This window comes from Hippocampus guttulatus, chromosome 17, assembly GCF_054856545.1.
Source record: "Hippocampus guttulatus isolate MCC_2025c chromosome 17, RoL_Hgut_1.0, whole genome shotgun sequence".
Taxonomy (NCBI): domain Eukaryota; kingdom Metazoa; phylum Chordata; class Actinopteri; order Syngnathiformes; family Syngnathidae; genus Hippocampus; species Hippocampus guttulatus.
The window spans coordinates 9299944-9321342 of NC_141277.1; the positions used below are offsets into that span (position 1 = coordinate 9299944).

At 43.0% G+C, this 21399-nt stretch overlaps 1 protein-coding gene across 1 annotated transcript in view; it reads right to left on the reverse strand.

Annotated features, from left to right (window-relative positions):
- Positions 1–389: 389 nt before the first annotated feature.
- Positions 390–21399, reverse strand: part of LOC147192048 (matrix metalloproteinase-17-like) — a 42696-nt gene continuing 21686 nt past the window's right edge. The window contains exons 4-10 of the mRNA XM_086135585.1: positions 19716–20002; positions 9493–9669; positions 9033–9135; positions 7743–7825; positions 5723–5875; positions 3741–3998; positions 390–2512 (exon numbers count right to left, since the gene is read on the reverse strand). Of these exons, the coding sequence (XP_085991711.1) occupies positions 2187–2512; positions 3741–3998; positions 5723–5875; positions 7743–7825; positions 9033–9135; positions 9493–9669; positions 19716–20002 (1387 nt within the window). The 3' untranslated portion in view covers positions 390–2186. The remainder of the gene's footprint in view (positions 2513–3740; positions 3999–5722; positions 5876–7742; positions 7826–9032; positions 9136–9492; positions 9670–19715; positions 20003–21399) is intronic.

A 21399-nucleotide genomic window follows, 5' to 3' on the forward strand; every position in this document is an offset into this window, starting at 1 on the left:
TGCGTGATATCACAGAAAAAAAAAATATATATATACTGTATATAACTATAACTTTGTTAGAAACAAGAGCAACTGAACTCAGATGTGTGACAGTGACAGCGTCTGATTTGTTTCCCTTAAGAAACACTCTGATGCACTTGCGTGTGATCCTCTGCCAGCAAGTCTGCTACTAAAGCTTCTTCTGTGTGTGTGCGTGTGTGTGTGTGGGTGTGCGCGCGCTGATTGACAAGATCTGCATGCAAGATGAAGACACACAGCACAGACTGTGACAGAGAAGTACAACCCCCCCCCCACCCCCTCCACCACCACCACCTCTCCCACCATTTGGCGTCCACAAGATGCCACACCATCGCTCATGTGCCTTGACGAAGAAAAAAAAATCGTCTCAGTCGACCGAGGTCGTTCACGTACATTTTACTTTTTTTTCTACAAAAATATCTTACATTACAAAATGCAACTTAAAATATACAATTGATTTTTTTTTCAACTCTTCAAGTCATTCACGGTACTGTATATCAGTCTAATAGAGAAATAGAACTTTACAGGCGCAGTGCTGTCACCTCGGCGGATGGGAATAATCACCCCCCCCCCCAAAAAAAAAACAAAAAAAGCTGAAGCAGATGTGAAAATGATCAACGGCTGGAAATACCAAACAGGGGAGAAGTTGAGGGGCTTTTAGCAAGGGATCTGTTAGCGACAGCGCTTTTCCCTTCGCCACCATTTGGAAGTTGATGGCCGGCTGCAAAAAGCAGAAGGCAGATGTTCTGGCACACACTGCTACTGTGGATTGAGTTCTCGCACTCATACGAAATGCAATGGAAAAACAATCCTTTGCTCTTGTTGACACAGACCGTCCATTCATTCAGCATTGCATGATTTGATTTCGCACTGGCTCACTGTGTTATTTTTTAGATGGAAATAATAATCCTCATTCAACTAATAGGTTGTTTTTTTGGGGGGTGGGTGTCAATGCATCGGAATTAGCATATCGACACTGTCACATGAAATTCAAGTCCACAGTAGAATATCTAAATGTCATCGGATTTGAATTTAATGCACGGGACTTCAAGCGTGGAAGGATTCGCTTGAATCGCTTTTATCTTCGGCTCCATCCTACAAGAAGGAAGGGGCCGCGACAAGGTTCACGTGGTGAGAATTTACAGCAGAAGTCGCATAAAACTCAAAGCAGTAAGAGACTAGCGTCACCATACACATCAAGTTAAAAAAGGGGTTTGCAATTTTCTGAGATGTCACGTCGTCTGTCGTCTGATTGGTTGTTTTTCCTCAGGTGTAGTGGTTTGTTGTTCAACAAATTAGAGGCAAAAGATCCTCTTTATCGTGCATTATTGTCAAGTCATAATGACCGTTTTAAGCAAATATGACAATAAGTGTGGTTTTCTTTTGACGGCAATCTCCTCCTTTAAAACTCATTCAGTACCAGCCAATTCTAGACCAAGTCTGAAAAGACGTTTAAAAACGTCTTTGGGAGTGAATGAGTTTTTAAGGGAAAGTGTTTGGTTTTTAACTTTTATGATTAAAAGTGATGATTACTATTTTAACACACATTAAAAAAATAAATGAAATTGTGGCAGAAATGTGTGATTGTCTGGTGACCAGTCGAGGGAATGAACATGCTACAAGCATTCTAAAACGGATTGCAGTCCCAACTAAAAATCAGTTGGACTGTGCTGAATCTTAAAGTGTTCCACTGTATGTAAAAATGTGATGAACGTTTTCGTGTGCTGCTAATCAGTTATTGTCTTTTCATATGAACATTAAAAAAAAAAATCACAAAATTGTTGACACAGATAACACGAAAGGCAACACCAACCGGTGTTGTTCTTAGCTCTTGAAATCCCATGACAACTCAACGGTGACTACTCAACGCCATCGCTATACAGTACTTCATATGTACTTTAAATTAAAACGACGCATTCCTTAAAAGGATTTTAAAACTTATTTGAATGTAAGTCACTGTTGAAGCTCAGTCTCAATACATCCAAGAAAGTTCTCATATCTTTCCTTCCATCCTGGATGCAATAAAAGAACATTTTATGTTGGGGAGCAAATATATGAAGCTAGAGTGATCGTAGCGCTTCTTCATTCAAATGCCCCAAATGTCAAGAAGTTGCTCTCAGGATTGAGCAATAAATAACAACCAAAGTCTGATTTGGTCTTATTTGGCATCATAGCGTTAGAGGGCAGAGGGCCAGTGAGAGGGTCCAAAGAGGCGACAGCAGCCACAAGGGTGACGGGGAGGGCCTGGCCCCGAAAGGCGAGGCGCCGTCCGACGTACATGAGCAGACCTCGTAGCCGTTCTCGGCGTGATCCGGGCGAGGGTGTACGTTGACCCGGCTCTCGGTGCTCTTGGCCTCCGCGCCCGGCGAGTCCGACTGCATGTCTGTGCACAGCAGCCAGTCCTTGGCGATGAGGCGTGGGTAGTCCGCCTGCGCCTCCATGTCGCTGTTCGGCACGCGCCAGTACTCCTTCCCCTTGAAGAAGTAAGACGAACCTGCGTGGGGAGAGAGGAGTAGGTTTTTTTTCACTCACACGTTAACTGAGGGCGTAGGGAGGGATACGTTGAGGTGAACTTGATCGTGTTTCTGTTTCTTGCGCAACAGAATGAAAAGACGACAAAAAAAATTTGCATGCCAGATATGCTGAGTCGTCTGTTGCTCTCATTAAAGCGTTCGCAACAAAAACAGTACACATATCATCAAGGGCTTAATTTCATGAATCACTGATCCGGCGTTCAAACTGTTTACATTTTCGTTCTCATTACTCCAGCCTGTGGTGCGCCTTATGTTACAGATACGGCTGGATTCGTATGCGACATGGGCAGATTACGAAATATACACAGGGGGTCGGGTGTGGATGCAGATATATATCCATATATATAGATATAGATAGATAGATGGATGGATAGATAGATAGTTTGGCATTGCTATTCAGGGACGAGTGAGCCCAATAGGAGGCTGAGTGGCACGGTTTATTCCCTAAAGTTTCTAACAAGACAAAGACTACTAATTTGCTAGAGTATAGTGAAAACATCGAAGTTGGTGACCGCGAAGAGAAAAGCATTTGTGCTGCTGCTGCAGGTGCTGTCAGCATACAAGATGCGACGTGACGTCTTTGTTTGACTCGACATGAATCACCGGGCTGGCTGAATGTCAATGTTTTAAGTTTCACAAGGGTTTGAGGTTTTTGATTTTTTTTCTCGGAGCAAATGTGAAGGTTTCATTTCAAATGTCTATTTGGCCACGGGTCGTTTGAAAGGAAGACGCTCACTCGCGTTGAGAAGCATTTAATTCATTTTAGATGGTTCAGCAAATATTGGATCTAGAAAGACGAATTTCATTCATTTCTGGAGTTCTTCGAAATGAACCCCCCCCCCCCCAAAAACTATTTAATATAGCCCATGTAAATGCGTGCAAAAAGTTAAACTACATGCTTTTACGTAAGAAGTAAATGAGCTATCTTTTTAGTTGACGAAGTAACCCAAGTCGCGTCATATACTCTGGACTGCGAATGCACTCAGCAGCCACACCATTTGGTATAATTGTATCAAAAAATTGGCCTTTGCAAAAGAAAAGAATGAAAATAGAATGAAAAAAAATGTACAAGCTAATGTTACATTTGCATAAATGTGTTCAAAATAATAAAAATCAGCGTTACAAAGACAGTGAACACCCGCACATTTACGGTCAACATTCTTAAAATTCACATGGTGGACTACCGACCATCAGACCACCTCATGGCGTCATCCAGATGAGGGGGCAGCCCCTTCCACAGCGTGCTGTCCTTCGGGTAGCCCAGATCCATCTGTCTCAGGTGGTCGTCGTAGCGCCAGTAGCGGCTGTCTTTGAAGAAGTAAGTCTTCTCGTTGTGGAGCCACACAAAGGCCGCGTCCACGCCTTCCAAAGGTAGGCCGAAGTCACTGATTGGACGCGGGAAGCCCTCCTCCATGACGTTGTCTTTAAACACCCAGTACTTGAGTCCTGAATGGGCAAGCGAAGAGAATGAAACAAATGTTTATTCTTTCACTAGCACTGAGCTAATACTTTAAGCTAATAGGAAACATGAGCGTGCTATCTAAAATAGGTTGTACCCCGACCGGAACCTCTCCTCCGCTCATTGTGGCAAAACTTGTCTATCGCCTAATGTCAATTACAGTGATCCCTCGCTACTTCGCGGTTCGTTTATCGCGGGTTAAGTGCATCGCGGATTTTTTCAAACATATAAAAAAAAAAATATATATATATATATATATCTATATATATATATATATATGAGTATAGTACTGTATATGTTGCTCTATGTGACTCGCTGTTGTTTTGCTTCTCGCGGACCGTTTGCGGACTTTTAAAAAAAAAACACTTTTTTAAAAAAACCTGTTTATGTTAATTGGACGCTACTTCGCGGATTTTCGTTTATCGCGGGTGGTTTTGGTCCCCATTAACCGCGATAAACGAGGGATTACTGTATTTTTAAAAGTATTTTTCTGGCAAATTTCTGCCTAAACGTCTGTCTGTTATTTTCTCATTGTTTTAGTTGACACAAAAAAAAAATGTAACGTAAAAACCTAGCCGTCCGCTGAACTAAACTTTCCTTGACAAAAGGCAGAAGGAGTAGATACATAAAAGTAGGACTAAACACAGCATTCGTCGAGGGCCAAAGTAGGACTAAACACAGCATCTAAAACATTGGAAACCGTAACAACAGCTCAGTGGCCCATCGCTAAACCTATTTACCTACAGTTGATGTTGTCACTGCTGAAATGCTAACCATTTTTTGGGTCGCTTGTAGCTAGCTAAACCTTCCCAGAGTACTGGCACAACCGATGTTAACTCGTGCGCTTAGTTGTGCAGTCAACTGATCAGTGTAGCGCCAGTTAAAATCGTCATCGGAATTGTTAGCATGTACGTGCTTGGTACTGCACATTCATATTTACGCGTGCTGAGCTGTAAATGGTTTAATGGAGTGCATTGTTAAGGAGGTAGCAACAATTATAAGTAAGCCATCTATAAACTTTCAAAAATGCCATTGGAGTGCTTTAGTTAGTGGTACATTTATGGATGTTATTTATGGTACCGGTAATTGTGAATAGAAGCAATTGATATTCGCTTTTAAGGGGAGCAAATATAATTTGTGGAAATTCACAAGTTGCGGTTGGGCTCGATTCCTTTCCCACGCGACTAGCAGGTGTTCACTGTTAGCTTGGCAAGTTTTACGGATCCAACTGGCTTTCAGTCAAACCAAGAGAGGCTTTTCCAACGTTTCACACCAAAAGTGGTCCATAAACAAAACCAAAAAAAAAAAAAGACTGGTGTACAAACTTTTATGAAGTAGTTTCTGTTTGAGTGTTTCAGCAGTGCTAGCGAGCATTTTTCTTTAGAGCTCCCGGAAGACATGGAAAAACGGCAATGTACAATTTGATGCCAGCTAAGACAGAAGTTGCAACACACTTGAAACTGGCTGTCTAGAAATTTGCATTTTCCCGTGAGTAAGTCAGATCTGTGCACTTCTACTTTGTGTCTTCCCTCACAGAGATTTCAGCAAGCTAGCTGGTAGCATTGATTCATTTTACTCAGCTATAACATACCGGTAATTACAGTCATTGTCACAAAAAAGAGAATTGATTCTTGTACGGGAGTGTGACGATGTGAAGTATTGATATTTTACTCGCACTCAAAGGAGGTGTTGAAGAGTTTGGCAAGTGCACCTTTAAAAAAGATGATTTTATGGTCGCCCGGTCTCTCATAGACGGCGTCCACGCTGTCCAGACTAGCGGGCAGGCCCCTCCAGAACCAGTGGATCTGAGCGGGACGCAAAGAAACCAGGTGCTTCTCTCGAGTGAGCCGCCAAAAGTATTTTCCTACAAGGACAAAAAGAAAACAAACAAAAAAATAGAAGCTTCGTTAATTTCCCAACAATCAACATGAACAAATGTCGAATGTCTAATCTGGCCTAATTTTCCTCTCTTCTGGTCAAATTCAACAAAGGCCTGATTATGGGATGTCTCTACAGCACAGGTGTCAAACTCAAAGCCCGGAGGCCAGATCTGGCCCGCCACATCATTTTATGTGGCCCGCGAAAGCAAATCAAACATGTCACTTTCCATGATGCTTGCTAAAATCTCGACCAAAATTTAAAATTCTCGTATGTAATAAATAAGAGACAAATTGTAACATTTTCTTGTAACCAAACCCTTCATTACAGAAACTTAAACAAGAGTTGAATAAACTGTTATCATTGCCCTTTTCAAATTTGGTTTCAGCCATAACGGTAACTAAAATGTGGCCCGTAACAAAAATGAGTTTGACTGCTCTACAGTCTTATACCCAGAGTGATTCGTTTTCGGTGTTACAGTAGCTCGAAGTCATCATTTCAACTCAATTTTTTCACACGTCCACACTAAGAACTCTCTTCCCTCTTCAATCTTTAATAATTATGGGACTGAAAAAATTCATCAGTAAGAATAATATTAAGAATGGGCGTTTCACTAGATTTCCTTAAGGAAGAATAACACTCAATCGTTTTTTTTCCCGCCTTCCCCAAACCTTATTACTCATGGGACGAGTGAATCACCTTCTCAATGAAGACAATAGATTTCAAATATCTCACTCAAGCATTTTATTCATCATAAATTGGTGATGAAAAAAAACTGAATATTTCATCACAATTTAATTTCAGGGGTATCATGGTGAAACGAGGATATCCGGAATTTTAGCAGAGGTGGCACTGGCCAGCATCAGCAGGAGACAAATGACGCAAAAATAAACACATAAGTGAGTAAGTAAGTGACTTCCATCCATCCATTTTCCGATCCGCTTTATCCTCACAAGGGTGTGTGTGGGGGTGGGGGTGCTGCAGCCTATCCCTGAAGCGGTTGCCAGTCAATTGCAGGGCATACAGAGATGAACACCCATCCACAATCACACTCACACCTCGAGACAATTTAGAGTGTTCAATCAGCCTGCCATGCATGTTTATGGAATATGGGAGGAAACCGGAGTACCCGGAGAAAACCCACGCAGGCCCGGGGACAACATGCAAACTCCACACAGGAACCCATCACCTCTGCACCGTGAGGTCGACGTGCTCACCACTGGACCACCCTAAAGAAGTGACTTTAGTAATTATTTTCGGAAGACAACAATATGAGAAAAGCTAGCATCCTTTTTTTTTCACAACACACTTGAAATTGCTCCGGAACACACCCAACCGTTTAAGCCGTTCGTCTTTGACGCTTTTGATTTCAAATTACAACAGGCGATAGTGGAAAATGAATACGTGCATTTTTGTTTTTAAAACGATTTTCACGGACTGTTTAAAGATGAATCGTTTTAACGAACTGGAACGAAAACTCCACTTTGATCAGAGATTTAAAAGGTAGGAGCGCATTTGTAACAGGGATCAGTTTGAAGGTTTGCTGAAATGCCAACTCAAGTAAACATCGTGCTTGTGAGGAGACAAAAGTTGTTCCCTGTTGCTGTTGTCAGCAGGAGGCTGCGCCCACTCAAGAGGGCCAACATGAAAGCCTGACGCTTCCCAGCGCGTCTCAGTTGGGCATCCAATGCAAAAGCTATCTCAGCCATTTTCGTCCGGCGCTCTCCCTCAACCCCCCCCCCCTTTTTTTAACCCCATCTCCCACATCTTTTAAGCTCATTCTGCTCATTTATTTGCCCCGCCCGGTGCGGCTTCTGCAGCCGTCATTTCTGTCTTTTTTTGTGCTTGGCTACCTTTGAAAAAAAAGGCCTCCCCTCGAATCTGGGCCACTGCATCAAAGTAGCTGGTGCATCTGTCTGGGGCATCTCGCGCCAGTCTGAGATAGATGAGAGGAAAGAACAGAGAGACTGTTAAAAATAGGGGGAAAAAAACAACAGCTAAAAGTGGACGTTTATCAGCTCTTTCAGAGGTTTAACACGTATGCTCCTTTCTCCGGTCGAATCATCTCATCCCTTTCAAGATCTCATTCTCCATCCTGATTTATTCATATTGTGCATGAAGGAGACCGATCAGACCTAAAAGAACGAGTGGTCGCCATCAGGCTGACGAGGGGAATTTCACCAGAGGGTTTATGACGTGGCTCACGTCCTCGACAGCGATTGTCAAGGCCGAAAATAAAAGGCCCTCGACTAACGAAGCAGGGTCTGCGGTCAGCTCTCAATTAACGTAGCTATCGGCACGCTTGTCTGAACTAATCCATCTTGAGGACTTCGACTGCCCTCGTGGAGCCAGACTCAATGAATGGAAATTTATCCGAAACACCAAAAGAACTAGAGTGGAACCTTTGACATTCTTTGAATATGACATGTCTCGAAACTGCCATTGACGGATCTATCCAAGGGCCCCACAAGTTTGACATGATTGCATGTGGTTGCCCTACTCACACGTTAGGACTCAGGAGTGTATGCGATTCATAAACGGATCAACTTAAGCCTAATTATCCTTAATAATAAAGAAGATACCGTCGGAAAGAAGCTCCACTTTCTTCGGGGAATCTCTTAATTAGGTAAGCTGGATCCCAAGCGCGCTTACCAGTGCACTCTCCGTATATCATTATTCCGCATTAGGATGCAAACCCTGATTTTGCAGGCCATGTTGAGTATTCCTGCATGGCTTCATTACATCTGTTTCTCAGCATGAGTGGTGGCAAAAAATAAAAAATAAAATAAAATTAAAGGAAACCCGAGTACAGAAAGCCATAAAAATGTGAATTCCCCTTTAATGAAGTCGAACTTTTTCGCCTCGTGAGCAGCCCATTATGAGTGCAATGTTTGTGAAGTTGTATGATTGGCTTCATCAGGCGCGATTCTGCCGCTCTGCAAATTTGTCGAAAGTCGAAATCAACTTACAGTAAACTGTGACATCGCAGACTACATCAAAAGTCATTATCCTAATGGGATGTGATCTAATCTAAACTGCTTGCGAGGTGAATATTCTCGAGTGTAGGCTGAGACACCATGTTTTTTTCCCCCCAATTCCCTTCAAAGATTAAAATCGGGAACAAAAAAAAAAGTTGTACTTACTGTAGAATGGATTTGTTTTCTGGAACGTCCATCAGGACAGGTGGCTCGGCCGTTTGGGAAGGGTTGCTTGGCTGATTTGTGTGTGAAACTGAATCACGGACACCTAGGTTAAGGTGAATGAGTCTGAGTTAATCTTTGTGCAGCTGGAATGTTCTATTCAATAGAAAGAACTCCATAAAGCAAAAGACTGCCTAACGCGGCTTTTTCCCCCCCAGTGCTCAGACCCGACACGGGTGCGAAAAATGCAGAAAACCACACTGCATTGAACGCAGTCAGTCACACGCCGACAAAGGATAAGAATGGAGGAAAACAAGCGCTCCTCTATTGACTTCTTGACGTGGTTGTTGTTCACGGTGAGGAATTTTATTCGAGACGAGGAGCAAGACAACAAATCACCCGCGGCCTAGTGAAGACTGTGGACTAAAACATTCATGATGAAAGCGAGCATCGTCCATCATACCATAGAGCTGCCAGACGCGGACCTTGTCTTCATAGGGTAAGTTGTACTTCAGAGGGTCTCCGACAGGACCCTGGTAGTACGGTCTCATGATGGACTCCATGGCCGAGGTGTGGACAAGGCCAATGGCGTGACCAAACTCGTGGACGGCGACCGCAAACAGGTCCATCCCGTGAGAGTCTGAGGAAAGCAGAGCGGATGGGTGACTGATGATTGGAATCACTGGAAAAGACTTGAACCCTGATTAAAATCTCATGTTCAGAGCATCAAAGATCAAATCGAATACTTTTTTAAGAATAAGAATAAGAAAACCTTTATTCGTCTCACAATGGAGAAATTCCCAATTTACAGCAGCAAAGTTATGAAAGGAACAAAGTAGAAGAAGAAAAAGTATAGGAGCTGCTGTAAAGGCAGCCACTCTCGCGGCACCATCTTGAACTTATAATAACAAAATAATACAACACAACACATAAAACACAGACAGTCATGCAATCTTAACCCCTTTTCTGCATACTCTTTGTTGTTTCAAGCAGTTCTAGATGAAAGAAGAGAGGATCAAAGTCTTCTTTCACCAGTGGATCAGAGACACCATGCTGAAAATGTGCACGCATCTGCTCCAAGTAGAACATCCATCTACCATATTTTTGGCACTATAAAGGGCACCTAAAAATATTTAATTTTCTCAAAAGCCGACAGTGCGCCTAATAATCCGACGTGCCTTACATACCTCATTCAGTTCCAGCCAATTCCTAGACCAAGTCTGAAAAGATGTTTCAAAACGTCTTTGGGAGTGAATGAGATATGGATCAATATTCTGATTTCTTGGACGTTGTATTTGAAATGTTCTGTAAAGCGCTTTGTTCCAGCTGCAGCGGTTGTGAAAGCTCTATATAAATAAAGCTGTATTGTATTGTATTCCATTTAGCCTGGCTCCATCTAGTGGATGCATAACAAAACGGCAGCTAGGGGTCTATATAAATAAAGCTCTATTGTATTGTATAATATTCCCCATCTAGTTGATGAATACCGAAAGCCACTGTTGTAGCTTCTATTCTATGCGCTCGGTGCGCCCTATATATGAAAACAGCTTTAAAATCGGCCATTCATTGAAGGTGCGCCTTATACTCTGAGGCGCTCTATAGTGCGAAAAATACGTTAATTCCGAAATGTATTCCTTTCCATCTGAACAAAATAAATAAGGCCCTGCGATTGGCTGGCAACCAGTTCAGGGTGCCGCCTACTGCCCGAAGACAGCTGGGATAGGCTCTAGCACGTCTGTTTTTATTTACGCAAATATTTCCAAAGACGACATTTTCGAGCTGTAATTTTAAGACTGTGAATTTTTTTTCTCATGGTTATCATACTGTCACAATTAGCTCATGCCTAATTATGCCGTGGGCTTGCTGCCAGTCAATTTACAGGACATGTATAGATGAGAATAAAAAAATTCCAATTCCAATTCCTTTCGTACAATCGCTTCTCAAACAAACCAGCAAACTACTGTACTGTAAAACTGTGGTGGGTATTCCAAACAAAATACAGGTACAAGTCGGATATTTTTGGAAATCTTAACTTTGGGCACACCAAAAAAATGCATCTCACATTCGACTGAAATGAACCATAGACTAAGCGCTTCAGCATATCCTTAGTTTTGGTGCGAATGTTACCGACAATGTGACCTTTTCCTGTGGATGGTGGCCTAGATTGACGTGTTTCAAACCCAGTTCAGGTGTTAAATGTCATGGACGTTCATCTGCTTACTGAATAAATGAAGAGGCATGGCAGGTAGAATCAGGAGGATTCTAGCACTGCAGAGTGTGCAGAAGAGAGATAACTTCGCTAAGCCTGCCTGACTCTCGGGGTTGCCAGTCAGAACCAGAGAGCAGGGAGACACCTCGGGAGCGGCTTCCGACCATTCCAAAGAAAAAGCCTCGCAAATTCCACATTATACACGACTCAAGTTCGTCAGAAATGCGGATCACTTGCATTTCAAGCTAAGCAAAGCTAACCTCGCGCGTAGCCCCTGAAGACTGTAACCTTCGTTTGGCACTACAAGGGGACACACTTTCATCCTTCCGGGTCCCACTTGGGACCATGGCAAGACAAATAGCACCTGTAATCTATGGGAGCAGACAGGAAAAGGGAACAAAAGAAGGGATTGAGAGAGAACAAGGGCTTTGAACTCATCGTGTACCGGGCTTCGTGTTTTGGACCCATGTGAGGCTAAACGAATGGAGCGCACGCCGGCGGACAGCGTGGAAGCCGAGAGAATTTGGCACGTAACAGCAGAGTGAGCTTTGAAAAGTTCTTCAGGCAATCAAAGTTCTTTCATATTTAGCAGTCAAAAGCTTTGCGCTGACAAGATTCACGAGTGAGTCATTAAGTAGCTCTTACATCAGCCCGAATGCTTTTATTGTGCAGAAATGACGCCAGAACTTTCTAAGCCTTGTATAGAATCATCAAAACATGAGATGACTTTCTGCGGGGAAAAAAAAGGATGAATGCAATAAATTAAAAAATAAACCAAGTGTTTGTCCCCGACGCTGGCACAATTACGACATTTTTACCACTTTGGATCAATGGTCTCATCGCAACGGGATTCCAGTGAAAAGACGTTGGAAGGTGAGTAATAAATAACACACTGAAATGACCGCTCGGTTTTTCTTTTTTAGTTTCTATGCAGGTACACCGCAGTAGAACAATTCATCTGCTTATTTATTAACGAGACCTTTATTTCACTCGAGATAATTAGCAGTCGGCGGCAGTTTGCTTCATGGGTTGCCCATCAGAGCAAAAAGACCACGTCTTGGATCTCGTCTTATTTGATGTTACTCGCCGGACTTAATGGGAGTCAGATACAGCAGCAGTGGTGAATTGGTCCAGTGAATGCGTTGCTTAATATTCCACTATTCAGCATCATCACACACATTAGGAGTTGGTCTTAGCGGACCAAAGATTTAATGTCCCGCTGAGAACAATGTACTGGGAGAGGGTGGAAGGGAATTAGCAAAGGCAATTACTCAGCGTTGGATTTTATCCGATAAGGTCCATTTCTCTCGAGATGATTAGAGAGCTGAGGCGCTAACATTCAGATGACCTAACAAGTTTTTCAAGGCACCGGCTTGCCTTTTGTGAAAGTTGAACAATTTACGGCTCAGATAGCTCGGCGGCGGCACAGCTGAGTTTCGCATCTGTTGTCTGGACGGATCCGCAGACACCGTGATAAACACGTCTGGTGACGGTGGAGGAGGGCGTTGTGGGATCGCAAGCGAATATGCGACTGCAATATGCGTGTGACTTGAAGTCATTAGCTACGCCCCAATTGAGCGGCTGCAACATTTCGAGGACAGAGCCGCTGCGCTCAATGTAGCCAAAAGACCTCAAAAAGTTAAGTGTCCAAACCTCAGGATGTGGAGATTGTCCACTGGTGTGCATGTGAGTTCGAACTGTTTTTTTCTCTATTCCACAGGTGTCTAAGTCAAGGGCCGGGGGCCAGATCTGGCCCGCCACATCATTTTATGTGCCCCATGAAAGCAAATCAAGCATGTCAAGTTCCATGATCCTTGCCAAAGTCTGAACCAAAATTTCAAATTATCACATGTAATCCATAATAACATATGATATTGTAAGCATTTTCTCATTACCAAACCCCTTTTTACATTAACGTAAACAATGTTTAAACAAAGCATTATTCTTGACTTTTGATTTTAAATCCATTAATGTGTTGTGTACTGTATACTTTATGTCATATGTGGAGGTGATTCAACATCTTTATTTTCACAAAATTCACCGTCATAACGGCCACTTGTATTGTATTGTAAATATTGAAATATTTCTGTGAATGAGCGGCAGCAGGCAAATAAGGAGTTAAGCAGCAGTGTATTCCCTTAATTAAAAAAACAAAAACGAAAGAAGCCAACTTTTGAAGGGGCCTTCAAAGTGGAACAGTCTTTCGCACTGTTTTAGAATGTCATATAATGTGTCCAAATGATACAGTGCTTGAATGACTGAAGATTTTTATTGTTAAGTTTCTATATTTCCAGCTACAGCCCAAGTGTGGTGAAAATGGCACCTTCTGAAGTCAAACAATACGCTGACTTCAGGAGGTGTTTTTTTTTCCCAACTAGTGCGTAACCCATGCGTAGATGTGTGTTTGCTTTTTAGATTGAAAGGTCTGATGCACTCGGATGCAAATTTCACCCTTGAGGGGGCTCCAACACAGCGGGGGGGTTAGGCTTAAAAGCGGGAACCACTTGCACAGCTCGATGATTCATACGCAAGCACACCCACACGCGCGTGCACAAAGTGAAGGCCACTTGAATTTTACTTCCTACCTCCACTGACTCTCACTAAATAGTTAAAGGCTGATGAGGATAACATCAACTTTTGAGCTCACGGCACTTAAAATTGTCAAACATCGCAGCGTCATCTCAGTTCAAGTACACACTTCTTTTCGTGACGCCGCGCACATTCTGTTGTTTTGCTTTTTTTGCTGGCAAGTAAGGTTTAATTTAAATGACAACACACGAGCATGTTGACAAAGGTAGTAAACATGGCACACAGAAATGAACCAGAATAAAAGAAAAGAAAACGGGAGGAAGGGACAAAAGGAACCAGCAGCTCCAAAATTGAGTTAGGTGTGAGATCAGGTCGTGCTTCCTAAGCAATCCACAGGATCTTCCGAGACAAGAGCGGGAAGATTTACGGGTTGCCAGTGAGGCACCCCCGATTTATTTATTTTATTCTCAATTCCCCAGAAGCCAACAGAGGACGCGAGAACAGCAGTAATGTGTGACATCTTGATGCGGAGTAGCAGCAATGAAAAAGGTTTCAATCAAAATAACGTTGGTTTTGTGCGGGTAAATATCAAGAAAATGTTGAGTCCTCCACTCTTTGTTAGCTAAACATTCAAGAAGGGAGATCAATTTGAGTTACTGGGTTTGGCAGGGATAACAGTTCTCTGTGTCATCGTCAGAGCATGAAAGGGGCTGAACAGCGGACCCAGTGGGTGCATTGACAATGAAAACAGAATTGGTCCAAGGACGTATCCTTGCGGGACAAAGAGGACATATGAAAAGCGAGTTTCCCCTGTACCGTGAAGCCTCATTTTTCCATCGACTCAGTTTACCGATATGGCAAAAATACTTTTGTGCTACTGAGCCACTTCAGGCATCTTTGTTTTTGTTTTGTTTTTTTTTGCCTAAAATCACCATTTAATGCCACGATGCAACGCAGAAGCTGCGCTGCATTTTGGGAGGTTTGTGGCCCGCTGTGTTTTTATTTCACATTCAATTCAGTTCCTTTAACAAGAAAACAGTCACAGACGAAGCAACCATTCCAATGTTCCGGTGTGTGCGGAAATTTACATGAAATAACAACTGTCATTTGTGGGGGAATGATTCAAAACAAAGGTGCCTTTTTAATAGTACGGGGAGAGAAAAATACGGTTTTGACCTTCATTTTTAACTTGCTCAAACATCAACTACGGTCTTTTAGATGCGATAACAAAGCCTTGAAAAACGTCCACAGGCGACCAATCTGCCCTTAGCTGCCTCTTGTGCCATTTTGTGTCCGATTTTATTGAAAAATCAATAGGACCTTGTTTTCTCAAATGACTCCTGATAAAAGGGACCTCTATGGACTCAGTGGACCGGAGCCAAATGCTACACCGATAACAATTCCATCACAATTGAATGAGGAAAAAGCTGCAACTGGGGCACTTTGACTAAGATCATCTTCGGATCATCTTTTCTTCTTCGACCATGCTGAAGTCATTCATTTGCAGGAGGCGGTGGTGAAATCAAAGTGGTCGGACAACAATTGAATAGAGTCACATGGACACCGATGACCCCTGGACTCTTCACTTCATTCCACTCATTACTCCGCCCCCTCCCCCATTTGTGCAGCTGGCGAGGATGCGCCCACACACTGAACTGGTCAGACATGAAGCCATCCATGGTGGGAATCCGCAGTAACCCAGAATATACAGTAAGTGCAGGACAGAAATAAGAAACGAGGAAATAATGAGCGCTCTTTGTATCATTGCACTCCACCGACCTTGGGTACAGTCGGATTCATCACACACACGTGCTTTGACAGCGTAGCTCCACCTTTCAAGGACTGTTTTCCTCATCAAATGTCTCTCAGCAGAGACACAGCCGTACAACATCCTGATGGTTTCAGCCTGAGTTTTGATCTTGGAGAAGGATCACTGGCTGAATTGTTTCTAGCATACAAAGTGTCGCATGAGAAATGTGACAAAAGAGGGATGAACCACTCGGTAAAATCCTGCCCAGGAGTCATTGGCAGTGTGGTTGTTTACATAGCTGACTTTGGTGCAGCTGGCGCGGGATCAATTCACTCTCAGTGCCAAATGAAATGACTGATAAGGACGCATGGGGCGTTGTGAGACGAGTTACGAAGCTGTCTCATGATGCTTTCACATTGGCACCTGACCATTGATCAAATTTAGCTCGACCGCAGGTTCTGTGGTAACGATCAAACGTGGGCGACGACAGAGGCAAAACGATGTTCTGTTGCCAGAGGTTTTGGACATTCATCTGATTCAATTGTCAAGGAAGCAAACTTCCTTACCTGCTTTATGGCGGCGCGCTAACTACAGGCTAATGACCTACGAAACACATCTTTGATTTATCATGTGTGCGGTTCGCATCTTGTTTGATGGCAGCTTATCTAGTTTTCGCGCCGTGAAAAAGGATCATTTGCTCAAAATGACACCTTAGAGCAGCGGTCCCCAATCTTTTTTGCCCCACAGACCGGTTTAATGTCAGACAATATTTTCAGGGACCGGCCTTTAAGTGTGGCGGATAAATACAACAAATTAATTTGATATGACCTGCATGAAAACTGTGGTATTTTTTTAAACAATAATAAACACGAATCACGACACAAGGAAATTCCTATCTGGCCGCAACACTCTGTGGTCACTATGGTAACGTTTAAACGTACCTTCAAAATAAGATACACCGCAAATACAAAGTGCATGAAAAATACGATTCACCATCATCGCACATTATGCAGAGTGAGCTTGGTGCGGGGGAATCTCCCATTGAGATAAGTCCGTATTTTCAGTAGGAAATCCTGATAGTGTGTATTAAATGTCGCCTTCTTTTTTTTAAAAGTCGTCGGCTCCTTTTCTGTCTCCTGGCTGGGTCTTTTCCCCTTCCCAAAGTAAATTTCTAAAGACGTTTGGTTTGTACTCATTTTGCTAGCTACTCGGTTTCATTTTAACTGTAACCTATCACATGACCGAGAAGCGCACCTTGACCTTCATCAAGAGTGACATACTGTCGACGGATGTAACAGAAAATCCAGTAATTTTTCAAAATAAAACAGATTCCAAAATGAATGAAAAGGAAATAATGTAAGTTATGCATTTTTTCTGTGTGGCCCGATACCGAATGACCCACGGACCGGTACCGGTCCGCGGCCCGGGGTTGGGGACCACTGCCTTAGAGCGCATTAGCTTGGCAGATTGTCATCGTTGTCGACAAATGTTGAAATGTTTTATTTGTGCAGTTTCTCGCATCCATACGATGCGATTACTGTTTGCATTTTTGTGACCAATAAAAGAACATCTGGTGTGATATATTTGGGATTTATTTTTACTGCGTGAAAAGAAACCAAAACAGGGAGTAAACCGCATGAAAGTAGACATAGTTCTGGTGAGGAGTGTTAATCTTGCAAGCGTAAGGTTCTTAGTTCCGTCAATATGTCTTCAAAGCCGGATACGAAACGTCCAGGTGGTGCTGCGACCTTCCGACAGCTTCGATTGGTATAATAGTGACGATCAAGAGCTCAAGGACTTGCGTTGGCCAGGCCAGCTTCCTCAATTTGATGTTTGACTCAAGACCATTTGATGTCAGTCTCCAACATGTTTTGTCCCCCTCTAATGAGCAACCTCCATCATTGGGTTAGCAACTCTCCGTTTTTTTGTACACCGGCCCAACCCTTGCAGCATCACACGCCAGATGGTTTGTTTGGAAAAAGTGTTTGCTTCACAAATCCAGTGGGCGAGAGTGGATACAATGTGAGAGTACAAACAGGCAAACTTTTGAAACATTTTTGAAAATGTTCTGTTTGTCATGTTCATAACGAGCCAGTCATACGAAACACAGCAAAATTCCCATCGCCCTGCGAGGCTGTCAGCATAAATGCTTTGGAATCATATAAAACGGTGCCGAGCTCCAAGCGTCAAGACAACATGTCGTGTTTTCCAGCACTGACCGGGATTTGGCAGGCTGCGTTGCGTTTAGAAGGCGCCTAGCATCATGTCCTCATTTCAAATCAGCAGCTCTCCCGCAGCAGGCAATCTCGGATGAAACATGTTGTGCTTGATAAATCAAGATAATTTTGCGCAGAACAACCCGGTGTGATTTAAAAGCCTACAGAATCATTGAAAATACCCTGAAGTTACCATTAAGCCTACCTTGCACGTGTCTAACAAATTTGACCTGAAAACCGACAAACAAGCCGAAAAACAAGCCAAAAGGACCCTTAGAATTTGTTGTGGTGTTACTTCTACTCAAGAAAGAACAAAGAGTCGAATTTTTGTCTTCTTAAAACGCGCACTGTTGAGTTCAAGAAGGAAATTTTGACAGCCTGCTCTCAGACTTTCCTAAGCGTTCTTGTTTCTGCCGCCTCTCCTTCCATCATTTATCAGGAGCAATAAGGAGGACGGTGCCAACGTTGAAGGTCAGAGTGAAGTTCACTAAACAGGACACTAAAAATAGCAAATTCAGAGGAAAGGAAAGGAAAGGAAAGGGTATAGCTGTCATTTGTGTGACCGCGCCGAGACGTTGCCACATGACAAGTTCAGTCAGGGCAACGATTACAGATCACTCCATCGCCTCATTTCATCTGGATGAGTGGACTCATAGTGCACCTTCATTTTTCTTCTTTTACATAAAGGCTCATGACAGGAAAATGAGGAACACTGGAAGTGACAGGTGAGACGTTATCTATTGATTTTAAAAAATGAATAAATAAACAAAGGAAAACACTTCCTCCCTGTCACTAACAATATTTTTCCAAAGCTGCTGAAATTTTGCCTCTGTGCTTGACATCAGGAAAAATGCCAAAAATTCATCAGGGGGATAGCAAATTCCAAAAGTAGTGCGAATGACGGAGGGATAAGAGAACATTGTAAGCTCAAAACATTTAAAGAGCATATTGCGCTTTCCAGATCAGACCACAAATAGGCAGGCTCCCATTTCGGGAAGCTTTTGCATCTTTGTCGTCACTCCTCCAAACGAGCAGTGTTGGATGAAACAAGTTTGGCTTGATCAATCAAGATAAATGCTCAGAACAGAACCACACAATCAACTTGTGTCAAGAGAAATATAATCCGGTTCTAAAAATAAAAGCATTGATGCTGTAATTATAGACAGTGCGCTAACATGTGGCATTTGCCCGTAGTCCATGTCCTGAAAACATTTGAAATGGCCATCAACATTTGTCTTTCTGTAAATCGATGAATCAATCAAGATATGATTAACATGAATACATTTGATGATCATTTACGGAAGACAGCTACACATATTTCCAAGAGAGTTCAGTGGAAATGCATAATGAGTTATTCAAATGAGTTTAGTGGAGTACTACAACACCAATTAGCGAGTCGTCAAACATATATGTCGCAACTATTTACAATTAAGTATCTTTGCTGGTTTTGATCCTGTTTGAACAGTGTGACCCCATCATTTTTTGGTTTTTACATATCCAGAACAATCGCTATTGCATGTGCAAAAAGCTAGCTAGAATTCAGTCATCTCCGGAACAAAAAACAGTCATACCTCGGTTTTTGACCATAATACATTCCAGAAGGCTGTTCGAAAACCGAAATTGTTCGAAAACCGAAACCACGCTCTATTTAAAAAAAAAAAAATCTTTATTGAACATGTCTGCTCACAATGGAACACTACACAAGGAAGCGTCACTTCCTCGTGTAAGGAAGGTGAGAGGAGTCAAGTGGCGCATTCAAGTGCGCTCAGTTTGGTCGAGAACTGATTTTCAGTCATAATCCGAGGCATAAAAAACTTGAAATTTTTGGTCGTGAACAGAGATGTTCGAAAACCGAGGTTTGACTGTACGCTCTTAGACAGATTCTTGGAGAGGCTTTTGGAGAGCTAAGAATTATTTGAGGTGACAATTGGTGTGATAAGTTTTAGAAGCACAGCTTGGGAAATGACCTCTGTCTCTCTCACCTGGTGATCTGAAGGTCCACGCCTCATCATCATCGAAATGCGTATCCCCAGCGGTGAACCTCTCCCCAGGGAAAAAGGCATGGGCCACGGCGCCCCCTGGCCCATCAAAGGGATATCCATCATCGTGGTCGGCCTTCGTGAAGTCAATCTGCATGTCGGCGTCGTTTCCTGCCACCTCGTGGAAGTTCAGCGGCGCGATGTCACTCCAAACCTTCAGGGCGTAATGCATGAGTGCTCGAACGGTGTCTCTGCCCAGTAATGCCGAGTCCTTGGGGAATGTCCTCACTCTGAGACAAGAGAACGGAAACAAAGATATACAGAGAAAGTCGTCAGATTCTGCCTATTACTGAAAGTGTGTCTGTGAGTGAGCTGTTTTGAATATTGCAAATTAGGGATGTCTCTGATCGTCCTGTTTACATATGAACCACACCCCACACTAATTTTCTCCGCACATGACTCTGCAGCTATCTTAGATCAGCCATTGTCGATGGGACGCAGTCGCCAATACGAAGCAGCAGGAGCTGCAGTGTCAGCACACACAGATCAGCTTTTAGCTAACAGCGTTGCCACCATTGACTTCTGATAACCAGCACATACTCAGATTTCAATGTGGAGGTTCGCGCCTGCCGCTGCGTCTCCCGAATGTGCCGCATCTGCAAACTACTTAACGGAGTTTAATTCAGTGGCTTGGTGACAAAGCGCTGCCTCCACAAGTGAAAACACAATCAAATCCGCATGACTGCACGCTATATGATGACGAATATGGTTGAATTAGCCAGCGGCCATTTTTAAAAATGTTTTTGCAGAGTGGTGAACATCTGCTCCTGTGGGAGTCTGAGAATCTCCAGAAGTTGTTGCTCATCATTTTTTATGATTTTTTTTTTTTTTTAAACAGGAGGCGCTAACTTCCTTCATGCAATTTCCCATTTCATCTTTTGAGTGTCTGAGTGGAACAGGAGACACTCGGGTAGGGGCCTTCACCTAATCAGGATCCTTTTATTTCCTGTGGCTGTGCAGCTCGACGGAGAGAGCGCGACAGCAAGGCCACACCCACTCATGACACTCTCGCTCACACATTTGAAACTCTTCCGCTGACAGCGATGCGACTCTGTACTGTGTATTACCAAAGAGTCAGCACATTCCTGTTTCACATGCACACACACAGCCACAAGTCTCATCATTCGGGTTGAGGATGAAGGTTTCGAAAATTAAAGGCTCCGCATGGATCTTCCCACTTGTCATGTCTCTCGCTTTTTTTTTGCTTCTGACTCTTTGCTGTTTCCTCGCCCATCACCACTATTCATCACCAACGGAGATGGGTATGCGAGATAAAAACATTACGTTTTTTTTTTTTTAAATCTCCATCACAAATGTCACTCGTGATGAGCAGCAGGCAGATGAACGAGAATAACATAAGGCCATTTTTTGTGTTGTTTTGTCTGATGTGTCATGCGCAACGTGAAGTCAAATTCAAAGTTGACACTTCGGGGGGAAAAAAAATGATGGCTTTTTCTCCTGGGCTGCGCACACAGACTAATAATCAAGCTGAATTTTAAGTCAAGCCTCATTATCCACAACATGTCTCAAAAAGATTGGCTTGTGGTGTGTGTTGGGTATCATTTGAAAATTGGCAAGGTGTAGAGTGACAAACTCAACGCCATTTTATTTTTGCGGCAATTGGAGG